Genomic DNA, 20,708 nt, shown 5'->3' with positions numbered 1-20,708 from the left:
AAATTTGAGAGGACAAGGTGAGAAGAGGAGAGAAATAACTATTAATGTTCATAAATGTTCTTCCACTTCAAAAATTGTCTGACATCAAAGCCACAAAAGACTTTCTGCATCTATCAGTGACTTCTTCGTGTGTCACAGAAAGAGTTTAACATGCTTTACAAAATCCATTACATTTTAAGACCATTTCCAATATCTTCTACCATAAATCAAGAAATCCATTTATTCAAGGTTACTTATGGAGAATTAATCACACAGAAAATTTTAACAACTCCTTTTTCAAAAATTAAAGTACTTTCCTGCACTTGGCATTCCTACACAAAGTGATGTGGATTCAAAGGCTGAAAGCACTAAGAGCATATAATTAAAATTTGAGGGCTTGGTTTTTTTTAAGTTTCCCATGTAGAATTTTCCATAACAAATATTACAGAAAAATAAATCAGAATATAAACACAATGTAATCTCCTTTGGATTTCTCATATGCTTAAGTGGCATTATGTAACACAGAAAATTGTTATAAAACATTTGCATGTACTTGATACAGTCTTAAAAACACATAATCAAAAATATCTGAAAAGTAGGACCAAGAGAAATGTATGCATTATGCATCAGGGACAAAAACTCCCAAATTTCTCTATTGTGATGACATCTAAAACCTATCTTCCTAATTCTGCGGGAAAATTAACTCAAAAAAAAGAAAAGAAATGGGTCAGCTACGTATTTACAACTTTTATTGAGAGAGTACAGCAGTTTTATACCAAAATTAAACTGTCAACATTCAACCTATTCCCATCCCAAGTTAATGAAAATATATTTTATTTAAAGTGAGACACGGAGGCCATGTGCCAATAATTAAAGTACAATCTTAAAATTTTAATTTCACACTTTAACATCAAAAAGGAAATTCTTAAAATCATGAAAACATGATAAAGTAACTATTAATATACAAAAAAAATTTAAGTCATTTCATTCTTTCTTAATATAATATAGTAAAAACAGATGTACTTATAGCTTCAGCCTACAAATAATATACTTTATAAGGTCATCATTCATAAAATAGTACAAATGTTTACAAAGAACATTTAACTTAAATTTCACAGCTGCTTATCAAATAGTATTTGCAAGATTGACCTATATAAGGAACTATGAGTCTTGTCAAAAGAGATGGTAAAATATATCACAATGTTAAAAATCTCATCGTGTTCTGCAGGGATATCAATAAAGATAATTTAATCTTTCTGTGGGGAAGCAGTAGTTACCACTACAAATTTAAACCGTAAATTTATATATGAATTCAGTAAGGAATACATTTAAACTTTGCATTGCCACATAATCATCTATTTTGTGAAAATAATAAAAATGATGTACGTTTTTAATAATTATACATCAAAAGCAAAAACATTAATTTTTACTTTTTTCTTTACTGCCAACTTTCGATGCATTTTTAGGCTTTGGTTCCCAGAGGGCATTTTTTACAAATCTTGAAGCTGCACCTCTATCCAGCTTGCCGGCCTTTTTCTTGTCTGTTATCTCCTTGACTCTGTTCATGTATACTCTGATTCTTTCCTTAAAGATTAAAAGAGAAAGAAAGAAAGGCAGTAGATTTAATAAGCTGTTCACCACTGCTAAGTACTATTATTCTGTATCTGGGTTAAATTCAACAGACATGTACTAGTTGCCTATTAGGATGTGGTGCTAGTAAATGCAAGGAAGTGGGATGAACTTCCATCCTCTCCTGGAGTTCAGAATCTTGGCAGGCAATACAGAAGACATTAAAGAATCTTTCAGAAGTGTTCCGACATCATACAGAAATAAACATTAAATTGTTTATATCTGATTACACATTTTTTAAAATTATGATTAACCTAAATCCTCATGTTAATTACTTGCTGTCTGAAGTCTAAAATGCTAAAATCTGAGTCTTCATATGCTGGTAACAAACTAAATCCTCCTAAAGCTTTTCTGAACAGGAAACAGATGAGAAACTATTGTGTTACTTTTATTTTTTAAATTATCATCCAGTCCCGGTTCAAACAGGCAGAATGAAAACACACAAGACCTTTTATTCAGCTTCATAATTCTGACTGACAAGTACATGAAATTTGCTAATAAAATATACGATACTAATCAAACTTTTCAAAGTGAGAGACAAATTTTCCTGCACCACTCTGAATCTTCTGCGATGATTAATTCACATAAATGGCTATCCTATACTTCATATGGAGAAATAAAATTGATGAGAACAGTAAAATAGCACAGTAAATGATTGATCGTTGCTTAAAAGCAAGTTTCGTTAAAATAATCAAAATAGTTGCATAAATACACAGAGCAAAACGCAGACCCTTAGAATATTTCTATTGTAAAAGACTAGCAACTCTATTCCACATCCTCTAATGGCTCTCTTCTTCTGGCAGAGTGAAAGCCAGTCCTTTTAACGGTGGATACCACCGCAGCACACACCCACCCAGCCTTGCCTTGGAGCGTCTGCCCTACTTACTCCTCCGCCTGGAATGATCTTCCCTCAGACTTCTGCACAGCCACTCCCTCTCTCCTTTCCAGTGTGCGCAAATGGTAACCTCGTCTCCGAGGCTCAGGCTTCAACACTTAAACCTGCATCTACTCAAGTGCTCTAGTCCCCATTACTCTGGCCTATTTTTTTTTTTTTCATTTTCCCCATAACACGAAACTTTCTAAAGTACTACATATTCATTATACTTATTACTTGTTTACTCAGTTATGCTATTCACCTTCTTCCAATAAGATATGAACTGGTATCTGCCACAAGGGCAAGACAGGTTTTATTTACTGTGGAATTACTGAGCTTGAAAATAATGCCTGGATCTGAGTACATACTCAAATATTTCCTGAATGGATAAACTATTTTCAATGCCTTTCCTCATTTGTGAAATACATGGCATGGATTTCTTATCACATTAACTCTGTGATCAATTAGGAAAGTCTGTCACAAGGTTAGAAAAGGAGAATAGGTTTATATATGCTTTTGATTTCCCAACCTTTGTCCAGAGTATTAGTATACTCCTCCATAAAATGGGTTCTGCAGACAAAATAGACAAAATGATCTCCTTTTAGAAAGACAGTATGGGGCCAGCAGGTGGCACAGTGGCTCAGGCTCTGGATTCCAACTTGGCTGACTGTGGTTCAAGTGTCAGACTCAGGGCTTGAAACTCAAGCCAGGAGCATATGCACACGTGCCCAAAATCCCAAGAGGAGAATGGAGGAAAAGGGATCGTGGAGTGGCCATCCCTCCTGGGGAATGATTTCTCGCTTTCTCTCTGTTTCTCTCTGCATCTCAGGCCAGCAAAAGCACCCCATAGCAAAAATCTGTCTATAAAAAGAAAAAAAAAAGGCAATATAGAGTACTCCAAATAACTTTATGTTCAAGTGAAAAAAGGAATTTTATAAATGTAAAATCCATATTGGAAAGCTGACAACGGATGTCAAATCCATACTTCTTAAAGTTTAAAGCCAGTAACATTGGTCAAACTAAGATCTAGTAATCATATTGCTTCATCTTTTTGTTTAAATATTTTTCACAGTTGTCCTATTTAAAAATAAATTTATTTCACCCTCAAGAACTTTAAGAGGAGACCAGCAGTTAGCAGTTAGTAATGGCTATGTCGCTGGACTCCCACATAGTCAACCGTGGTTTGCGTCCCGGACCCGGTGGCTTAAACTCACGCTGGGCGTGTGTGCGTGCGTGCCCAAGATCCCGAGAGGAGAATGGAGGAGAAGGGATTGCGGCGTGGCCATCCCCCTGGGGGGTGATTTCTCACTTTCTATCTCTCTGTCTCTCTCTCTCTCTGTCTGGCGAGCGCACATGCCCTATAGCAAAAACCTCTTTTAAAAAAAAAAAAAGAACTTTAAAAGAAGAAAATGTCAGTTCACAGGTTAAAATAAAAGAAGACAACAGATCTGGTTTATTCATTTTTTTAAATAAATGACCAAGTGCTTTAGTAAGTTAGAAATAACATACATATAACTATAATAGGATCTGAGAACAAGAATTCAATATCAAATATATTTCACATCTATATTTACCTTATATTTTATAAACACAAAGAATAAATTTATTAATATTCTTATTCATAAAGCCAAGTCAAGAAGATAACCGTAAGTTTGATTGCTAATTTTTTCCTTCAAATCAAATGATTTGATTTAATTTTTGAAGTCAGCAAAAACTCCAAGATACCAGACTTTATATATTGTACTTATACATCTAAATGGAATACAAAGACAAACCTAGAAGATTTATTACAGGTTGTAAATATGTCACTAATGCAGAATTACTGGACAGTACACATACAACTGGTGCCAAAAAAGCTTTTAGCTTTGTTGCTGAACTGGATTCTTTACTGCTGAGAAAATGAATTAATGGAGGAATTGAAAAGGTGGGGGAGAAACTTTCCCGTCTTTGCTAGTAAATCAACTAGAATACACTTTTAAGATTTGTGTAAGAGTTAAAAAAAAAAAAAAAAGTAGTTCTAGAGATGAACACGATTTCAAGAATTTATAGGAAAAATAACATGGAAGTTATAAATAATTACTAGAACCGTAACATTTTGCCATCCAGAGATTTATATAATATATGGAACACCAATTCTCTGACAAAGGTAAGAGAAAGAAAGACATGATAAGCTCTGGCTCACTTTCAAAATTTCAACTCTAACTTTGTTCTCTATAATTAATGAAGAGGTAGCTGTGACTACTACGCCAAGAATACTACAACAAGTAGACATGTGAAAATAAAAAGAAATTAAGTGAAATCTTACCAATTCCTGCTTTACTGGATGTTCCTTAGGATTAACTCCTTGAGTTGCCAAATAAACTACACAAGAAAGATTTCATGGAAGAAAATAGTATGTATATTAATTAAGAGCACGCCAATGAAAGTTACTCACAAAAAAAAAGTCACATAAATAATTAATCTTAAATTATTTAACCTCTATGTTATCTTAAATTTCTAGGTAACTCATGGATACCTACTACTAAGATTTAGAAGAAATAAACATGACTACCAAACTACCATGGAGCATAATCATGAATTTCTAGCATTTAAAACATAAATCATTTTTGGTATAAACTCTTATCTCCCATTACCCTCTACATGGAAATTACAAATTCTTTTTTCAATGGCTCTCTTAAGATTATCTTTGTTTTAAAAAAATTCATCCTCATTAATTTGTGAGTTTTTTTGTTATCTGGTTTTTAATCGCTTTGTTTTTCTTTAGAATTGTATTTCATAGTAAAGAACATCACTGACAACTCAACACATACTATATATATTTTCAAAATAAAAATAAATAAAAAAACTTGCACAATTGCAAAATGACTTACATACAAAAATCATCTGGCACTTGTACATCTATGAGCTAAACTGGTCACCATAGCGGTGCTTGAAATAGGAAAGTATATGAAAGACGGAGGTCCATTAACAGAGGACTCATTAGACAAATTAAGACATGTATACATGATGGAAAGTATACAGCTTTTTTTCAAATGAGGGCGTTTCTTATGTATTAATATGGAAAAACTCCCCAAATGCGCCAGTAAATTTTTTTAAAAGATACTAATAAAAAAGTTCAGAACAGTGTGAAAAATAATAAAAAAATTTTTTGACACAATAATTTGCTTTCTATTAACTCCAAAGTAATATACCTACCCCAAAACATTGAATTTAATGTATATGCAGAAACTAAGTCCACTTTTGCTTGTTCAAGTGGGTCCAACTGTTAAAAGAAAAAAGAAGAAAAAAGAGAGATATGCACAAACTTTGAACACTATCAGATAACATTTTAAACTTTCAACAAGCACAATATATCAAAGAAATATTTTGTTTTGTTTTGTTTTTCACATCCTATAATCCAGTAACCAGATGATCTGGAAATAATTTGCAAAAAAAGTTTTCTTAACCAGTAATTTTTGCCTATAAATTTTCACTCTAGAGTATCATCTTTAGTTAGACAAAGAATGTGTATAATCCAAGAAAATTTTTTTTCCATTATTTTAATTTTGGAAGTTACAATCTGGGCTTTGTATGTCAAAAGTAATATATCAACATAAACACTGTACATGATGCATTTATGTATAAGAAGCAGGCTAAAATGCTTAGGCAATACGAAAGACAGACGAAACATAATGAGATTTGTTTTAGACTGTCAAAGTCAATTTACTGTTTTTGTCCTATAGGGTTTCCAGAAACCCTGATAACATCATTGTAATACTTAAAAGGTCAAAGACAGAATCTGTCAAAAAGAATGCTATGAGTGTTCCTTTTTTTTTTTCTTTTCCAAACCAGTCAAAACAAAAATATAGTTAGGAGGTATTTCCTAAGGCTGGAGTTCTCTTTTGTTTTACCTTACAAAATACTTGATCACTTATAAAAAGGAAATAAAGGAGGAAAGAAGCATATCATCAATCTATTTCTTCTGCTGCTGCTGCTGTTTCATAAAAAAGGCATTCTGTTTCATAAAATTCATTTTTTTAGGAATTACATTTTTAAAATACCTTCTGCAACAACTCATTTCTAGAAACAGACATCATGGTCTTCAGCATCTCATCCACAGCACCAATGGAATTCTCAAATGTTGATAAATACTCATGAATTTCTACTGGATAGTCTTCATTAATTTCTTCACTTGCCATTACGACCAACTAGGAAAAAGAATTTTTAGAATTCATACTGGAGATAGAACCTATTCTTTAGTTTGCAAAACAATCAGTCATATCATGTGTGAAGCATAAAAAAGGTCACACCTGGCTTGGCCCTGTAGAGCAGTGGTCAAGCACTTTGCACAGGAAGCCAGATCCCACATGGCCAACTATAGTTCAGATCCGAGCCCTGGCAGCTTGAAAAACGTACCAGGCCTGGGTGCCTATGTGCCCAAACTCTTAGTGGAAAGGAAAATGGAGAAAAGGGATTGTGGAGTGACCACGCCAACTGGAGGCTTTCTCTCTCTCTCTCCCTCTCTTCCCCCCTTTCTTTCTCTCTGTGGCAAGTACCTGTAGCCTCTGACAATAAAAAATAAGTTAGAACAGCTACTCCTCACTTAATGACCTACCTGTTTAACAACCATTTGGACTCAGGACCAGTTCTCCAGCACAGGAAATCCCCTTTCTCTCTGTGTGATTCTCAGGAATCCCCTTTCTTAGTCTTTGTTTCTTTCCCACAGTCAGTTACTATTCACTACACGAAGTATTCATAATCGTGAAAGACTACATATTTTGTTTATAAATTTATACTTTATTATACATCCAAAGGAGTATTCTAAATAAATAAAAACAATTACTCCAGATTCATATTACTGTGTTGTGGTGTGTCTTGTCATTTTCCGGTGCTTATTTAATGTATGCTTTTAATATGGACAGAATTATATTATTCTAGTGTGGTATCACGTGATAGCTACTGAAAAAAATCTATGCCCTATGGCACCATGATACACCACAAGACATCCCCATTAAATTCCTCGCTTATGGACCAGCTTGCTTAAGGACCTAGCCAGAGCAGCATGGTTGTTAAGTGAGGAGTGACTATAAATAATTTTTTTAAGTTAGCACCTGAAGATATCTAAACAAATTTTTTAGAATTCTAGATCAACTACATTTTAACTTCCCGTCTTCTTAAGCTGCTTGGAGGAAAAAATTAAATAACTCTACAAAAATCCACTGAATTCTACATATATCAAACCCTCAACATGTAATGCACTAAAGATATAATTACCAAACATGAGATATCAATCATCGAAATACTTTCTAAAGACTTCCTGTTGAAGTTAAGATTAAACAAATCAAAGAGAGTTTGATAAATGCTTGGTGAAAAAAATGATGGGCAAAGCACTTTTTTTTGGAAAAGTCTATGTACTTTAGACCTTCTAAATTTAGGTGTCAATCTAGTGACATGTTATTTTAAACTAAGAACTTAGCAATCTTGGGTCTGAAAAATCCTACCACTAAAATCATTTTTCAAATCTCTATGTTACTTATGTTTATCTTTCTTAAGCTTCTTTAAAATATTAATGAGAAATTCAGAGTTTATAAATCACATAAAGTCTATAAGCTGAAAAGAAAAAACTTGGAGGAAATTAACAGTACTGTTATTAGGCTGGCGTACACCCTGACAGCCCCTTCTTTTAAAATGCACATTTATATCATAATAATCAAGGTGAGACAAAGCAAAATCTACATCAATGTATTAAATAAAAGTATCTTAGACCAAATTTCAGAATCTCTGGGTCTCTAAAGTAGTTGGTAACAACCTGTATAGTCGTTTATAGTTTTAAATGTTATGACTATGTCTTTTTAAGCTTTAAAAGTATTACTGTTTGAAAATCTAGTCACAATATATGAACACTTCCACCCAATAAGCATATGCTATCGAGACATCTGGTTTCATTTTCAAAAAAGTGAAGTCCATCTCACTATCACTACTGAGCTATAAAGTTACTAACTACTTTGGAACTAGCAATTAAACAAAGGACTATGATAAAAGAACACTACACAGGAAAGAACTGTAACTTTCTATTTTCAAAAGGTTAACTGAAAATATGCATTTGCCTCCCATCCTTCCCCTCACCCCTTCAAAGTGATGAAACACAAAAATATTAAAATTAAAATGCTGGAAACTAAGGGCACATAGCCATCAGGAGACCTGAACAGAAATTCTCTGTAAATTAAAGAGCAAACGATATCTATGAGAAGCAAATCTAAAGGAACTTTACAAACAGAAGAGAAAGATAATCTAAGAATAACTCTGAGATAAAGGGCCACAGGGGCTGAAAAACTGCTAAGCCAACCTCTAGATCTGTGAAAGGATGGTTCCAGCATTTGTTGCCCAGATAAAAGGATAATCACAGGGATATACTGCAAGGATATAGAAGTCTTCATGTTTTTTCTCTTTTTTAATTGTTGAAGGGTGCATGCAGTCACCAGAGAGAACGCACCCCCTAGTGGGGTATTTCTCCTCCCTTTCTCTAACCTATTAGGATTTTGAACACGCACACGCATGCGCGTGCGCACACACACACACACACACACACCAGTGTGTACTGCAAACCACTTGAGCCACAACTCACCATGCAAAAGATGGCTCCCTTAACCATAGGCTACTGGGCCGGCCCTATATTTTCTCTCTTTATGTAGAATTTTAAACCAATAAATTTGAAAATGTAGATGAAAAGAATGACACCTGGGACTAAATCAATTACTAAAACTAAGAAGAAGCACATAAACTATTAACCACGGGGGGGTGGGGGGGGGTGGAATTACACAGAAGTTAAAGACCTACCCTCCAAAAAGGTTCTAAGCCTAGAAAATTGTATAGGTAATTTCTTCCAAGCCTTTAAGAAACAGTTAATTCTTATAATACTTAACTTTTTAAGAGAAGAAAACGTTATAAAAAACTGTTTCATAACACATACAAAAATAAACTCCAGGTGAATTAAAAATATAAACATAAAAAACATATTAGAAGATTATATATAATATTTGTAACATCTAAATGAAACCCAAATGCTGTAAAAGAAAATGGCTGACAGATTTTACTAAAATGGTTAAGTCTATGTGGTAAAAGGATACCATAAGCAAAGTTAAAAGGCAAGAGATGGCCAGGAGAAAATATCTGCCAAATTATAACAAAAGACTAAACAGCTTATATAAAAAAAAAAAACTCCTGGGTCAACCAAGGATGTGGTTGGTAGTAAAGGGGATGGATCACACACATGGCTAACTATGTGGTCCAAGTCCTGGACTTGGGAGCTTGAAAGACATGTGGGGTGCATGTGCATGCATGCCCAAAATCTCAAGAGGAGAATGGAAAAGAAGGGACTGTAGCCTGGCCATCTCCCCTGGGAGGGTAATTTCTCACTTTCCATTTCCTCTCTCTCTCTCTCTCTCTGATGAATGTTCCTGCCCTATAGCAAACTTTAAAAAGAGAAAAAGTTCCTAGAAAGTCACAAAAAATGGGACCAGCAGATGGAACAATGGCTATGTCGCTGGACTCCTATGTAGTCAACCACAATTCGAGTTTGGACCTGTTGACTTAAACTCACATCAGGTGTGTGTGTGTGCGTGCCCAAGATCCCGAGAGGAAAATGGAGGAGAAGGGATTGTGATGTGGCCATCCCTTCTAGGGGGGATTTTCTTGCTTTCTGTCTGTCTCTCTGGCGAGTGCATGCACCCTATAGCAAAAACCTCTCCAAAAAAAAAAAAGACACAAAAAATTAAAATCTGAATATGTCATCACCCATCAGATTGGCAAAAAATTTAAAGATCAAGAATATTTGGTTAGCAAGAGTATACATGGAAAGTGGAATGCAAATGTGTACAGATTCTTTTAATGCACATATGCTTTGACTCAGAAAATTCTTTTTTAAAATAATTATGTATTTTATTTTATGTTATTTACTTATTCCTTTATTTTAATTAGACCAGAGAGAGACACAGAGAGAGGGAAAGTGAGAAGAGAAGCCACCAGGTTCAGGACTCAAACCGTGTTCAGCCATGTGGAAGTATCCAGCACCTTAACCACCAAGCTACCTGCTGGTCCCCAACTCAGAAAATTCTTTTAAGAATCTAGTCTACAAAGGTCTTCTAAATATGCAAATAGATTTATTAAAATGGATTCCTCAAACTATTCTTTGAATTCCTCCCACATTCTCTTGTATCAATTTTTCCTTCTTCTGGGTCATCACCCATAAGTTTAAAACATTCCAACAGGTGGCGTGTGGGTCCAACAGGTGGCGTGGTGATTAAAGGCACTAAATTCCCACATGGCAAATCACAGTTTGAGTCCCCGACTCAGTGGCTTGCTTTCTCACTTTCTCTTTCTCTCTCTCTCTGTCTCTGGTCCAAATAAAAATAATAATAACAAATGGAGTTAAATAACTCTTAAAAAAAAATTCTATTTAGGGAGGCCAGGTGACATAGCAGTGAAGGTACACCCATATGGCCAACCAATGGATGCAGCAGATTCAAACTCAAACCGGGCACATGTGTGCATTCATGCCCAGAATCCTGAGAACGGAGAAGGGATTTCAGCATGGCCACCCACCAAGGAGGTGATTTCTCACTTTCTGTCTGTCTCTGTGGTGAGCACACATATCCTAGAGCAAAAATCTTAAAAAAAAAAAAAGTGGTGTGGTGGTTAAGATGCTAGATTCCCAGATGGTCAATCATGGTTCAAGTCCCGGACCTGACAGCTTGCTTTCTCAGTTTCCTTTTCTATCTCTCTCTGTGTCTCTCCCTGGCAAAATTAAAATTAAAATAACACTAATTAATAAAATAATTCCTTAAAAAAAAATTCTATTTCATGTAAACAAGACACTCCCTCCAGCTAAAGCCCCATTTCCTTATTTTTTAAAATTATTTTATTTAACTTTATTCATTTATTTTCAAATTTGACCAGAGAAGGACAGAGTGAGAGAGAAAGAGAAAGTAAGAAAGCAAGACACCAGGTCCAAGATTCGAACTGTGGTCAAACATGAGGATAACCAGAGCCCTTAACCACCATGCCACCTGCCAGACACTAAAGCCCCATTTTCTATCTCCCTTTTAGAATAAATTCCTCAAAAAGAATTGTTCATACTACAACTAAGCCTCTGGTTCCCCTCTCCCTTTCTTTCTGGAATCTCCTAACAGACCCTCTGTTTTACCCAAAATGATTCTTGTCAGGGTTACACATTCTACCTCATTGTTACGTTCAATGGTCAATTCTGAGTTCTCATTATTTGGCATCCTTGACTCCCTTCCCTTTTGGTTTCCAGGAGATGAAATTTTCTTGGTTGTCTTTCTACCTCTTGCTTTCTCGGTCTCTCTGATGCATCCATCACACATCCTCTCAGCTTCTTCACTTTGAAATGTCCAGAGCTGTTCTTGACTCTCTTTTCTTCTCTAATTTACTCCTGGGTACAATTAGGCCTTTAAATTGCATTAATAAACTGATGATTCCCAGGTATCTACAGCCCTGACCTTTCCATTGAACTCCAAATTTACATTTCTAGTTCCTTATCCAATACTTCTGGTTGGCTGTCTAATAAATTCTCAGAACTAACATGTCCAAAGCCAAATTCCCAATCTTGCCGACCACAATTTCTCTCATTTCATGGTAACTCTAACTTTCAAATAGTTCAGAAACCAAATTTCTAAGTGATTCTTGACTATTCTTTCTCATCTCATCTTTAAAATACATCCAAAACCAGGGCCAGCCAATGGCGTAGCAGTTATATCACTAGACTCCCACATGGCCAACTGCAGTTTGAGTCCTGGACCCATGTCTTGAAACTCACACTGGGCACTTGCGCATGCATGTCCAAGATCCTGGGAGGAGAATGGAGAAGGGGTTGCAGCATGGTCATCCCCCTGGGAGGTGATTTCTCACCTTTCCTCTCTCTGTCTCTCTTCTTTCCCCTTCCCGCCCCTCCCCTTCTTTTTCTCTCTTTCACACTCTCTCTCTGGTGAGTGCATGCATCCTACAGCAAAAACTTCTAAAAAAAAAAAAAATCCAAAACGTAACCACATCCTATCACCTCTACTGTTAGGGTTGGTCCAAACTACCATCATGTCTTGCCTGGATTGCTGGAATGGCCTTCTAAATGGTAGCCCTACTTTCAGCTGAACAGTCTGTTTTCAAGAAAGCAGAATGATCATTCAAATGTAAATCAGATTATGTCATACTTCTGCTCAGAAATTGCACTTTAGGCTTACCATCTTACTTTACAGTGGCCTAAAACAGCCCAACACGATCTGCCCTGACTCACCAGTCACTTTCTGTGACTTCGCCTTCCACTCTCTCCTTGCTCTTTTCACTTGGACCCCAATAGCCTCATTGTTCTTCCCCTCCCCCATCATATTTGGCATATACTAACCTCAGAGTTCTGTACTTCTCTCCTTTCTAGGACATTCTCTTCCTCTTCTCTCCTACCAATAGCTTCAGAACTCATCATTTCACCTTCACCAGCTCTCTTTTCAAATGTTACTTATTGGTAACTCTTTCCTGACAACTCCATTTTAAAATGCACACCTCAGGGCCAGCAGGTGGCGTGGTGATTAAGGGTGTTGGACTCCCACATGGCTGACCCCGGTTCCAGTCCCCCGACCTGGCGGCTTGCTTTCTCACTTTCTTTCTTGCTCTCTCTCTCTCTCCCTCTCTGATCATACTGAAATAAATAAATACGTAAATAAAATTAAATAAAAATAATTCTTTAAAAAAATAATTAAAATGCACACCTCTCTGTTCACTCCCTATCTCCTTCCCCACCTTACCTTCCTCAATAGCATCTAACATATAAATTTTTTTATTCATTTATTGCCTGTCTCCATAAGATAACTATGTGAGTACAGGAATTTTTGTATTTTGTTCAAAGCATTGCCTGGCAATGAAAAAAAAATTGTTGAATGTAAATAAACTAGAGCAAAATACTAGAAATCACTCAAATATTCATCCACACTCAAATATTCATCCCAGCCCCAGTAACTTGAAAAATATGCCAGTCATGTGTGCATATGTGCCCCAAATCCAGTCAGGAAGGAGAAATGGAGAAGGGAAGTGGTGTGACTATGCCCCATTGCGGGGGGTTTTCTTTCTCTCTCTCACACACACACACACACACAAGCACATGCACTCTTTAGCAATTTTTTTTAAAATGTACATGTAGACTAGCTGCTGCACAATACTATAGCTGTAGAGGAAAACTCTAGGTTTCATTACCAGGTAGACCCAAACACACTGGGTTTGCCTGGGAGTACACCTGTGATCCTGACTGTCTGGAAGGTTGGAAGACAGTGGGATCATGGCATGACAAGAATCTGCCATGGGTTCTGTCTCCCTCTCTCTCGTGATAAAAAAGAAATAAACGTTAAAGATCCAAAACTGTACACATTTAGATGTTTCTTTTTTAAAAAAAAAGTCTGCAAGGAGACATACAAAAAAACTGACATTCTGAGTCAGCCCCAATGCCCAGCAGGTAAGCACAGGGTATAGAAAGCCAGATCCCACATGGCAAACCAGAGTTTGAGTTACAGATCAGTTGCCTTGAAAAACATGCTTGTGCAGCCCAGAATCCTGACAGGATGAACAACTGGAGAACAAAGGGCTGTAACAGGATCAGGCCCCAATAAGGGGTGCTAGCTAGCTAGCTAGCTTGCACGCACACGCTCTCGCTCTCTCTCTCCCCACCCCGCTCTCCCCCCCCACCCTTGGGCTCTCAGACACACCCTTTGGCAAAAAAAAAAAAAAAAAAAAAACCTGACATTCCCTCTGGGAAAAGGCAAGGATTAGTAAATAGGACCAAAGCAGACTCATATTTTAAAACTCTGCATTCATTGTCTAAATTTTATTTCATAAAGCACATATTAAATTTGTAATAAAAAATAAGCAATCAAATTTAAATAAGGACATTTTAATAAGTATTTTGGCTTTAAAAATACTATAAGTATTTTTTAAAAACACACAAAATTCTTTCTTTTTAAATGGGAATGCTTTAATTCAATTGTCCTATTAGAAAATATTTCCCTCCTCTAGAACACAGTGGGAATTTTTCCTGCAATTGTCCCCTGTCCATAAGTCCCAATAAACAATCTATTATTTATTGTTAGAGTGGGTTAGGATGAACATTGAAAGCAGGGCAGTGTACGGAGAATTGCCTTCATTAAATCTGAGCTGAGCCACTCACCTTTACCCTAACTAAAAAATAAAGGCAAGGTGAACTAAAATATAAAGGTTCTTCTATTATGAGAAATCCTCCCGCCCAATTTAAAGGATTTCTATTAACATCTTATATAGTCAGTTGCTGAATATTTGTTCCTTCAACAGGAAAAGTACAGAAACGGTCCTCTGTGCCCTTTACTGCTCTGACCCCAAGATCAAGTGGCGACTCTGTTAACAGCAGCAATAGCAAACACTATGTGCAGACATGATTCTAAGTCCTCCACCCACATTAACTCATCTAATCCTCTCAGATGAAAAAACAGGGTCACAGGGAGGTTGAATAATTTGCCTAAGATTATACATGGTAAAATTTCTATGAGAGAGAAAAGAATTCACCCACCTTTGCTCCTCACCCCTCCACCTACTCCTTCTACAACACTTACTCCAGAGATGCAGAGGTGTCTGCAGACAGACAGAGGGGCAGGAGAAAATGTATTTCTCTTCGCCCCTTAGGAAGATCTGGCTGAGACTAAGAAAGCGAGAGCACAATGCCCAGTGCCCTACAGGTTGTTACTGCCACTCGTCCATCCCTCTTTTCACTGGTTATGGAAGCCAAAATACCAATAGAAGAGGGAGCATGCAGAGCATCGCGATCAGAACTGAAGTCATCAGCCTCCTCCTCCCCGGATTCTCTACTTGAGGGTGGTCAGTCCAGCCAGAGACAGGCCTCCAGTCCAATCAGAACTGTCAGAATGGCTTCTTAATCTCTTTCCACAAGCTTTCCTTCATGCTCACTGACCAGATTATTCTACAGTCTTTGCGTAGTATTCCTACTGCTAATCTATCTCCACTCTCAGTTTCAGGATGCTACGAACTGTGATTTCTCTGCAAAAAGTCTGGTCATGGTACCTCTCTGCTTTAAATCCTGAAATAACTGACCAACACCTAGAATATAACATCCAAATCCCTCAGCACAGATGTAAGGCCTACTGCAACATGGTCCTTGTCTAACCTCACCTTTCATGGTTCCTCTTCTGGTCAGCTCTACAACTGTATCCACGATGGCAGTTTTCCCAGTGTGCCATGGTCTCTCTCACTCTAAACTTTCCTACATGTAGCTCTCTATGCCTGAGATCCCTTCCAGTTCCATTTGGTTCAAGACCTACTTATCTTTGGAGGTAAGATCAGATTTTACTTCAGCCAGTGAAGATTGCTTTGCACGCCATCCTCCCTTTCTGTCTGGATAAGCACAACTGAAAACAATGTTGTATAAAGTCTGTTTATTTATTTGACATCCTCTTTGACTAAAAGCTCCTTAAAAGGGTTGTGTCATATGATGTTATGTCCCCAATGCCTTACACACAAGATGACTACATGCCCCAATTTGCCCAAGACAGTTCTAGTTTATTCCTGCGCTGTCGGCTCCTCCTTTCTCTCTCAGAAGTACTAAACAACAACAACAACAAAAAACTATTGTCAGAAAAGTCAGATGTATTTTTTCCTTTTTTTCTATGCATATATGCGTCATGACTTTTCCAACAACCCAATATATGGTCATCCTACACAAAAGAGGTCTCTGACCCTTACCACCACACCCCACACTGTTTTGTTAGAGAACAGGAAAGCTGTGGGAGTTGTTCCTTGTACCAGTCAGGGTTCAATCAGAAAAGCAGATCCAGAAGGAGCCATACATCAAGACAGTTATTGCAGACACTAGTTTACCAGGGCAGGCCATCAAAGAAGGGCCTACGGGAACTCTTGGCTATTAACTGAAGTTGTTGCCACAGGTGGAATTTCTTCTTTTCTGTCAGAGAAGCCTCAGCCCTGATTCTAAAGCCATTCAACTGACTAAATTAGGCCACCTACATTATCTAGGATGATTCTTAAAGTCAACTGGTTATTAATAACATCTACAAATATCTTCGCAGCAACATCTAAACTCATGTTTGACTGAATATCTGGGGCCTGCAGCCTAGTCAGGTTGATACATCAAAAAACCCTTCATACTACTTTAAGCCTCTAGCACCACAGCAAAGAGAGATGTATTCTTGGCATCACAGGTTGTTCTTCTGACAGCATTTTCTCCCAAAAGTCTTGTTATTCCTATTTTCAGGTTCCCAAGTTACCAAACTAAAATTTGTATTCCATTAACTAACGTGGAAGAAATTACTTTAAACAACAACAACAACAACAAAAAATTGCCATTTTAGGGATCAGCATGTAGCCTGGTGGTCAAGGCGCAGGACTCCCATATGGCCAATCATAGTTTGAGTCCCAGATCTGACAGCTGGCTTTGTCACTTTCCCTTTCTTTTTCTGCTCTCTCTGGGGAGTGCATATGCTCTGAAGCAAATTTTAAAATAATGGTAAAATTAAATTATATTAATAATTCCTTTCTTTTTAATTATAATTTAGTAATCCCAAATAAAACTATATTAGGTGGTCAGAAGAGTCATAACTTATTCTTCTAGTTTTCTATGCAAAAAGGTGTCATGATTTTCCCAAGACTCAATAGATACAGGCAATGATCACTGACAGATAAAAGGATGATAGAGTTTACAATGGAGGAATAAGACTGTCATTCCCTGAACCCACTTTTCAATCCTCACTTAACTAAAAGTAGGACAAACACATACTATGAATTTCTTATGTGAGGCAATGTGACACTGCACCATCATAAAGCATTTCCAGCTCTTCAAAAAATTAAGTCTGAATCTAACTGAGCCATCGGAGCTAACTTTCATTTTACAGGAAATATGGAATATAGAAAAACAAGTTACCACCACAAAGAAGCAAAGAGACAAATTGGAATAAGGAAAACTTTATAGTACAATTTCCTGTGGCAGGAGGAAAAAATAAAGAAAATGGAGGAGAGGTACAGGAAGAGGAGATTAAGAACATTCAGGAGACCTAGCAACCAAATGGGAGGTATAGGCCTTGTTTAGAGTTTGACTTAAATAAACCAAATGTAAAAAAAAAAGATATTTTTGAAAGAGAGAATTTTGAACATGGATCAGGTACTAGGTTACACCAATGTTATACATTCAGTAGCAAAGTAAACTGCAATGCTGGAAGCCGCACGGCCAACCACGGGTTCAGATTTCTGAGTTGGTCTGAAAACATGCCAGGTGCATGTGCTTATGTCCAGGATCCTGAAGAGGTAGAGGGCTGAGGAAAAGGGGCAGTGGTATGACAAGATCCTGTCAAGGGTGTTTCTCTCTCCCTTTCTCTCTCTATCTCATATGTATATGGATGCTATCATGAATAAATAAAATTTAAAAAGATATAAAAATCTATGCACTTATTTCAAAGGTTTTTGCATCAAAACAATCTTGTAATTTAACTCCATTTTTCCATACACTTTTTAAGTTCCTTTATACATCCAAAATTGAACTGCCACTCAACCACCTTCACTTCTTTCCATCTAGCTAAGATGTGATTATCTCACCTGAGTTACTACACCACCTCCCTGATTAGTCTACTGTTTTCACCTACCTTCTAACAAGGTATTCTTTTCTTCTTTTTTTTTTTTTTTTTGAGAGGTTTTTGCTATAGGGCGCGTGTGCTCACCAGACAGAGAGAGAGACAGAGAGACAGAAAGCGAGAAATCACCCCTCTGGGGGGATGGCCACGCCGCAATCCCTTCTCCTCCATTCTCCTCTCAGGATCTTGGGTACGCACGCACAAGCACTCAGCGTGACTTTAAGCCACCGGGTCCAGGACTTGAACCGCGGTCCACTACGTGGGAGTCCAGCGACATAGCCATTGTGCCAACTGCTGGTCCCCCTAACAAGGTATTCTTAACAAAGCAGAGTGATCTGATTTTAAAACCTATGTCAGATGATGTCACTCCTCTGCTCAGAACTTTGTACTGGTTACCCACTGGGCTATTCCTTTAATGCAAGATTCATGTTGCTTCACATTTATATCTCCACATCACTAGCATGTCTTGCCACACATTATGTACCCAGCGACTATTAACTGAGACCAAATCTTAGAGACTCAGTATCAGACTACAGTTTGGACTTATGGATGGTAGGAAGATCCAAAACAGTATGATCATGTCTATTCTGGGCTGTTTCCATCTCTATACCAACTAGAGTTACACACCGTTATAAACAAATCAGAGGGAAAAATCTAACATATAATTGTTTTTTGGAACTACAGAGCCATTTGCAGATGTTGTGCCAGAATGCCCACTCCATTTTTCAATTAGCCCACACTCTCAGAAGCGCTAATCCTGCAGCAGGAGGCAGTCTGTGATCACGTTCGAGCATGTAAATGGGGATAATACACGAGATTTACTCCTCTACACCCTCCACTCTAGGCTTCCTTCCTCAACAAGATTTGAAGGCAGCTGAAAAGTAACTGTGAAGTCATGTGTTCTTCCTTCTCCTCTTTCCAATACATGAGAGGCGGAGCTAAGAAGCGAAGAAAAAGGTGTGGAAAAATAAATACATACATACATAACCCGGACCAAGATAGAGAAGTAAGTACTAAAGCAGGCAAGCAGCCACGAGAAAGATGGAAGAGAGGGTCCTGCAACGATGCTGCCCCAAGCTCAGCTGAGGCAACGCCGCATCTCCCCGTCCAGCGGGAGGATGAAAGGGGAACCCAGTGTCAAGAGAAGCGGACCTTTGTAGGAGCGCAAGCAAACACTTAAACGCAAGCTTTGAACTTTACCTTGGGTCCGTGAGCGCTTGTCTCCTGAAGGTGGTCGCGTGATGATGACGCAAGCGAAGCGCCGGCTCTGCCCGAGGCGTGTGCGTCGCTCTCTGATGACCTCACGCTTCTCGCCCGGAGTCTTCGCTTCCTTTTTCTGGGCGTTGGAAGGCTGTGGTATCCTAAGTGCCTCAGGCAAACTACGAGGAAGGAGTTTTGGGAGACGTGCCTGGCATCTTTACTTAGATTTGCATTCGGCTAACACCCCAGATACAAGTAGAGCGTATTTAAACAGAAAAATTAATGTTAACTACTGAAATTTTGTACAAGTTTTTACTTTGCTGAGCTCAGGGCCCCCAAGAGATACTTTAATAAAATGCAGTGAGAATGGATTACTAGAAAAAATGGGAAAAGACAGTTTAAAAATTCCAAACAAGACAGAGAGACAGAGAGGGAAAGTGAGAAAGCTAAGTAGAAAACAGAGGTAGTATTTGACAGCTAATCCCCAAGGTGGATGGCCACACCACAGTCAGTTCATTCTCCTCTTGGGATTTTGGTGACGCGTATGCAGGAGCCCAGCCTGTTGGGGACTGGAACCACACAGTCGGCCACGTGGTATCCAGCCACCTCAACCAGCAGCTACCAGTTGGCCCTCAAATCATTCTTAAATACAAGAAAATATTATTCGTTCCCTGGCCTTCCTATGTGTTTTATCATGCCAAATGATTTCTGTCAACAAACAGAATGAAGACAAGATTTTAAAAATCTTAGAATTAGCCATATCAAAAATTAGTTGTGATAAGGCAATGCTTATTTAAGAATTGATTGCTGTTACACTTCTTTTAAAAGTCCCTTGAAACCTTGCCATGTAATGACATCCTTCAAAAGAAAAAAATCAGTGTTTATAGGCATAATGAAAGTAAATACATCACTCAGAATGAATCCTTGCTATAAATTCCATGTAGCTCTGTGCTCCAGAACTGCTTGCCACTCTTACCACATTAAGAATAACCTGAGTTGGCCTAGCCCTATAGTGCAGCAGTTAAGTCCTGGGCAAAGAAAGCCAGATCCCACATTGCTAACTACAGTTTGAGTTCTTGAACATAGTGGTTTGAAAAACAATCTGTGTGCATGTGCATGTTTGCCAAATTCTGATGAGACGGAGAAAAAAATAATACTGCAGTGTTGGTTATCTCTCGTTCTCTCGTGCACCTCTGGCAACTTAAAAATTTTTAAAAAAAAAGATAAAATAACCTGAGTTTGCTTGACTGATGTTCCAGGGTGTAAAGGGAAAGGGGCTTGATCCAGGAGTACAAGATTAGATTAGAATTAATCAAGATGTGGGCCTGTGTGATTTTGTTGAGTGCTCTGAACCTAAATATGTAAAATCG

General features: G+C 37.6%; 1 protein-coding gene across 1 annotated transcript; it reads right to left on the bottom strand.

Moving 5' to 3' along the window:
• Positions 1-706: 706 nt before the first annotated feature.
• C1D (C1D nuclear receptor corepressor) lies at positions 707-19,391 on the bottom strand. The gene is made up of 5 exons (XM_006151302.2): positions 19,339-19,391; positions 6,523-6,669; positions 5,678-5,744; positions 4,788-4,843; positions 707-1,563 (listed from the first exon to the last, which is right to left on the bottom strand). Exons 2-5 carry the CDS (start codon positions 6,658-6,660, stop codon positions 1,399-1,401), a joined length of 426 nt encoding a protein of 141 aa, XP_006151364.1. The 5' UTR covers positions 6,661-6,669; positions 19,339-19,391; the 3' UTR covers positions 707-1,398.
• Positions 19,392-20,708: the final 1,317 nt, after the last annotated feature.

Source organism: Tupaia chinensis, unplaced genomic scaffold, assembly GCF_000334495.1.
Source record: "Tupaia chinensis unplaced genomic scaffold, TupChi_1.0 Scaffold000316_1, whole genome shotgun sequence".
Taxonomy (NCBI): Eukaryota; Metazoa; Chordata; class Mammalia; order Scandentia; family Tupaiidae; genus Tupaia; species Tupaia belangeri.
This window is presented reverse-complemented; position numbering and strand designations above follow the sequence as displayed.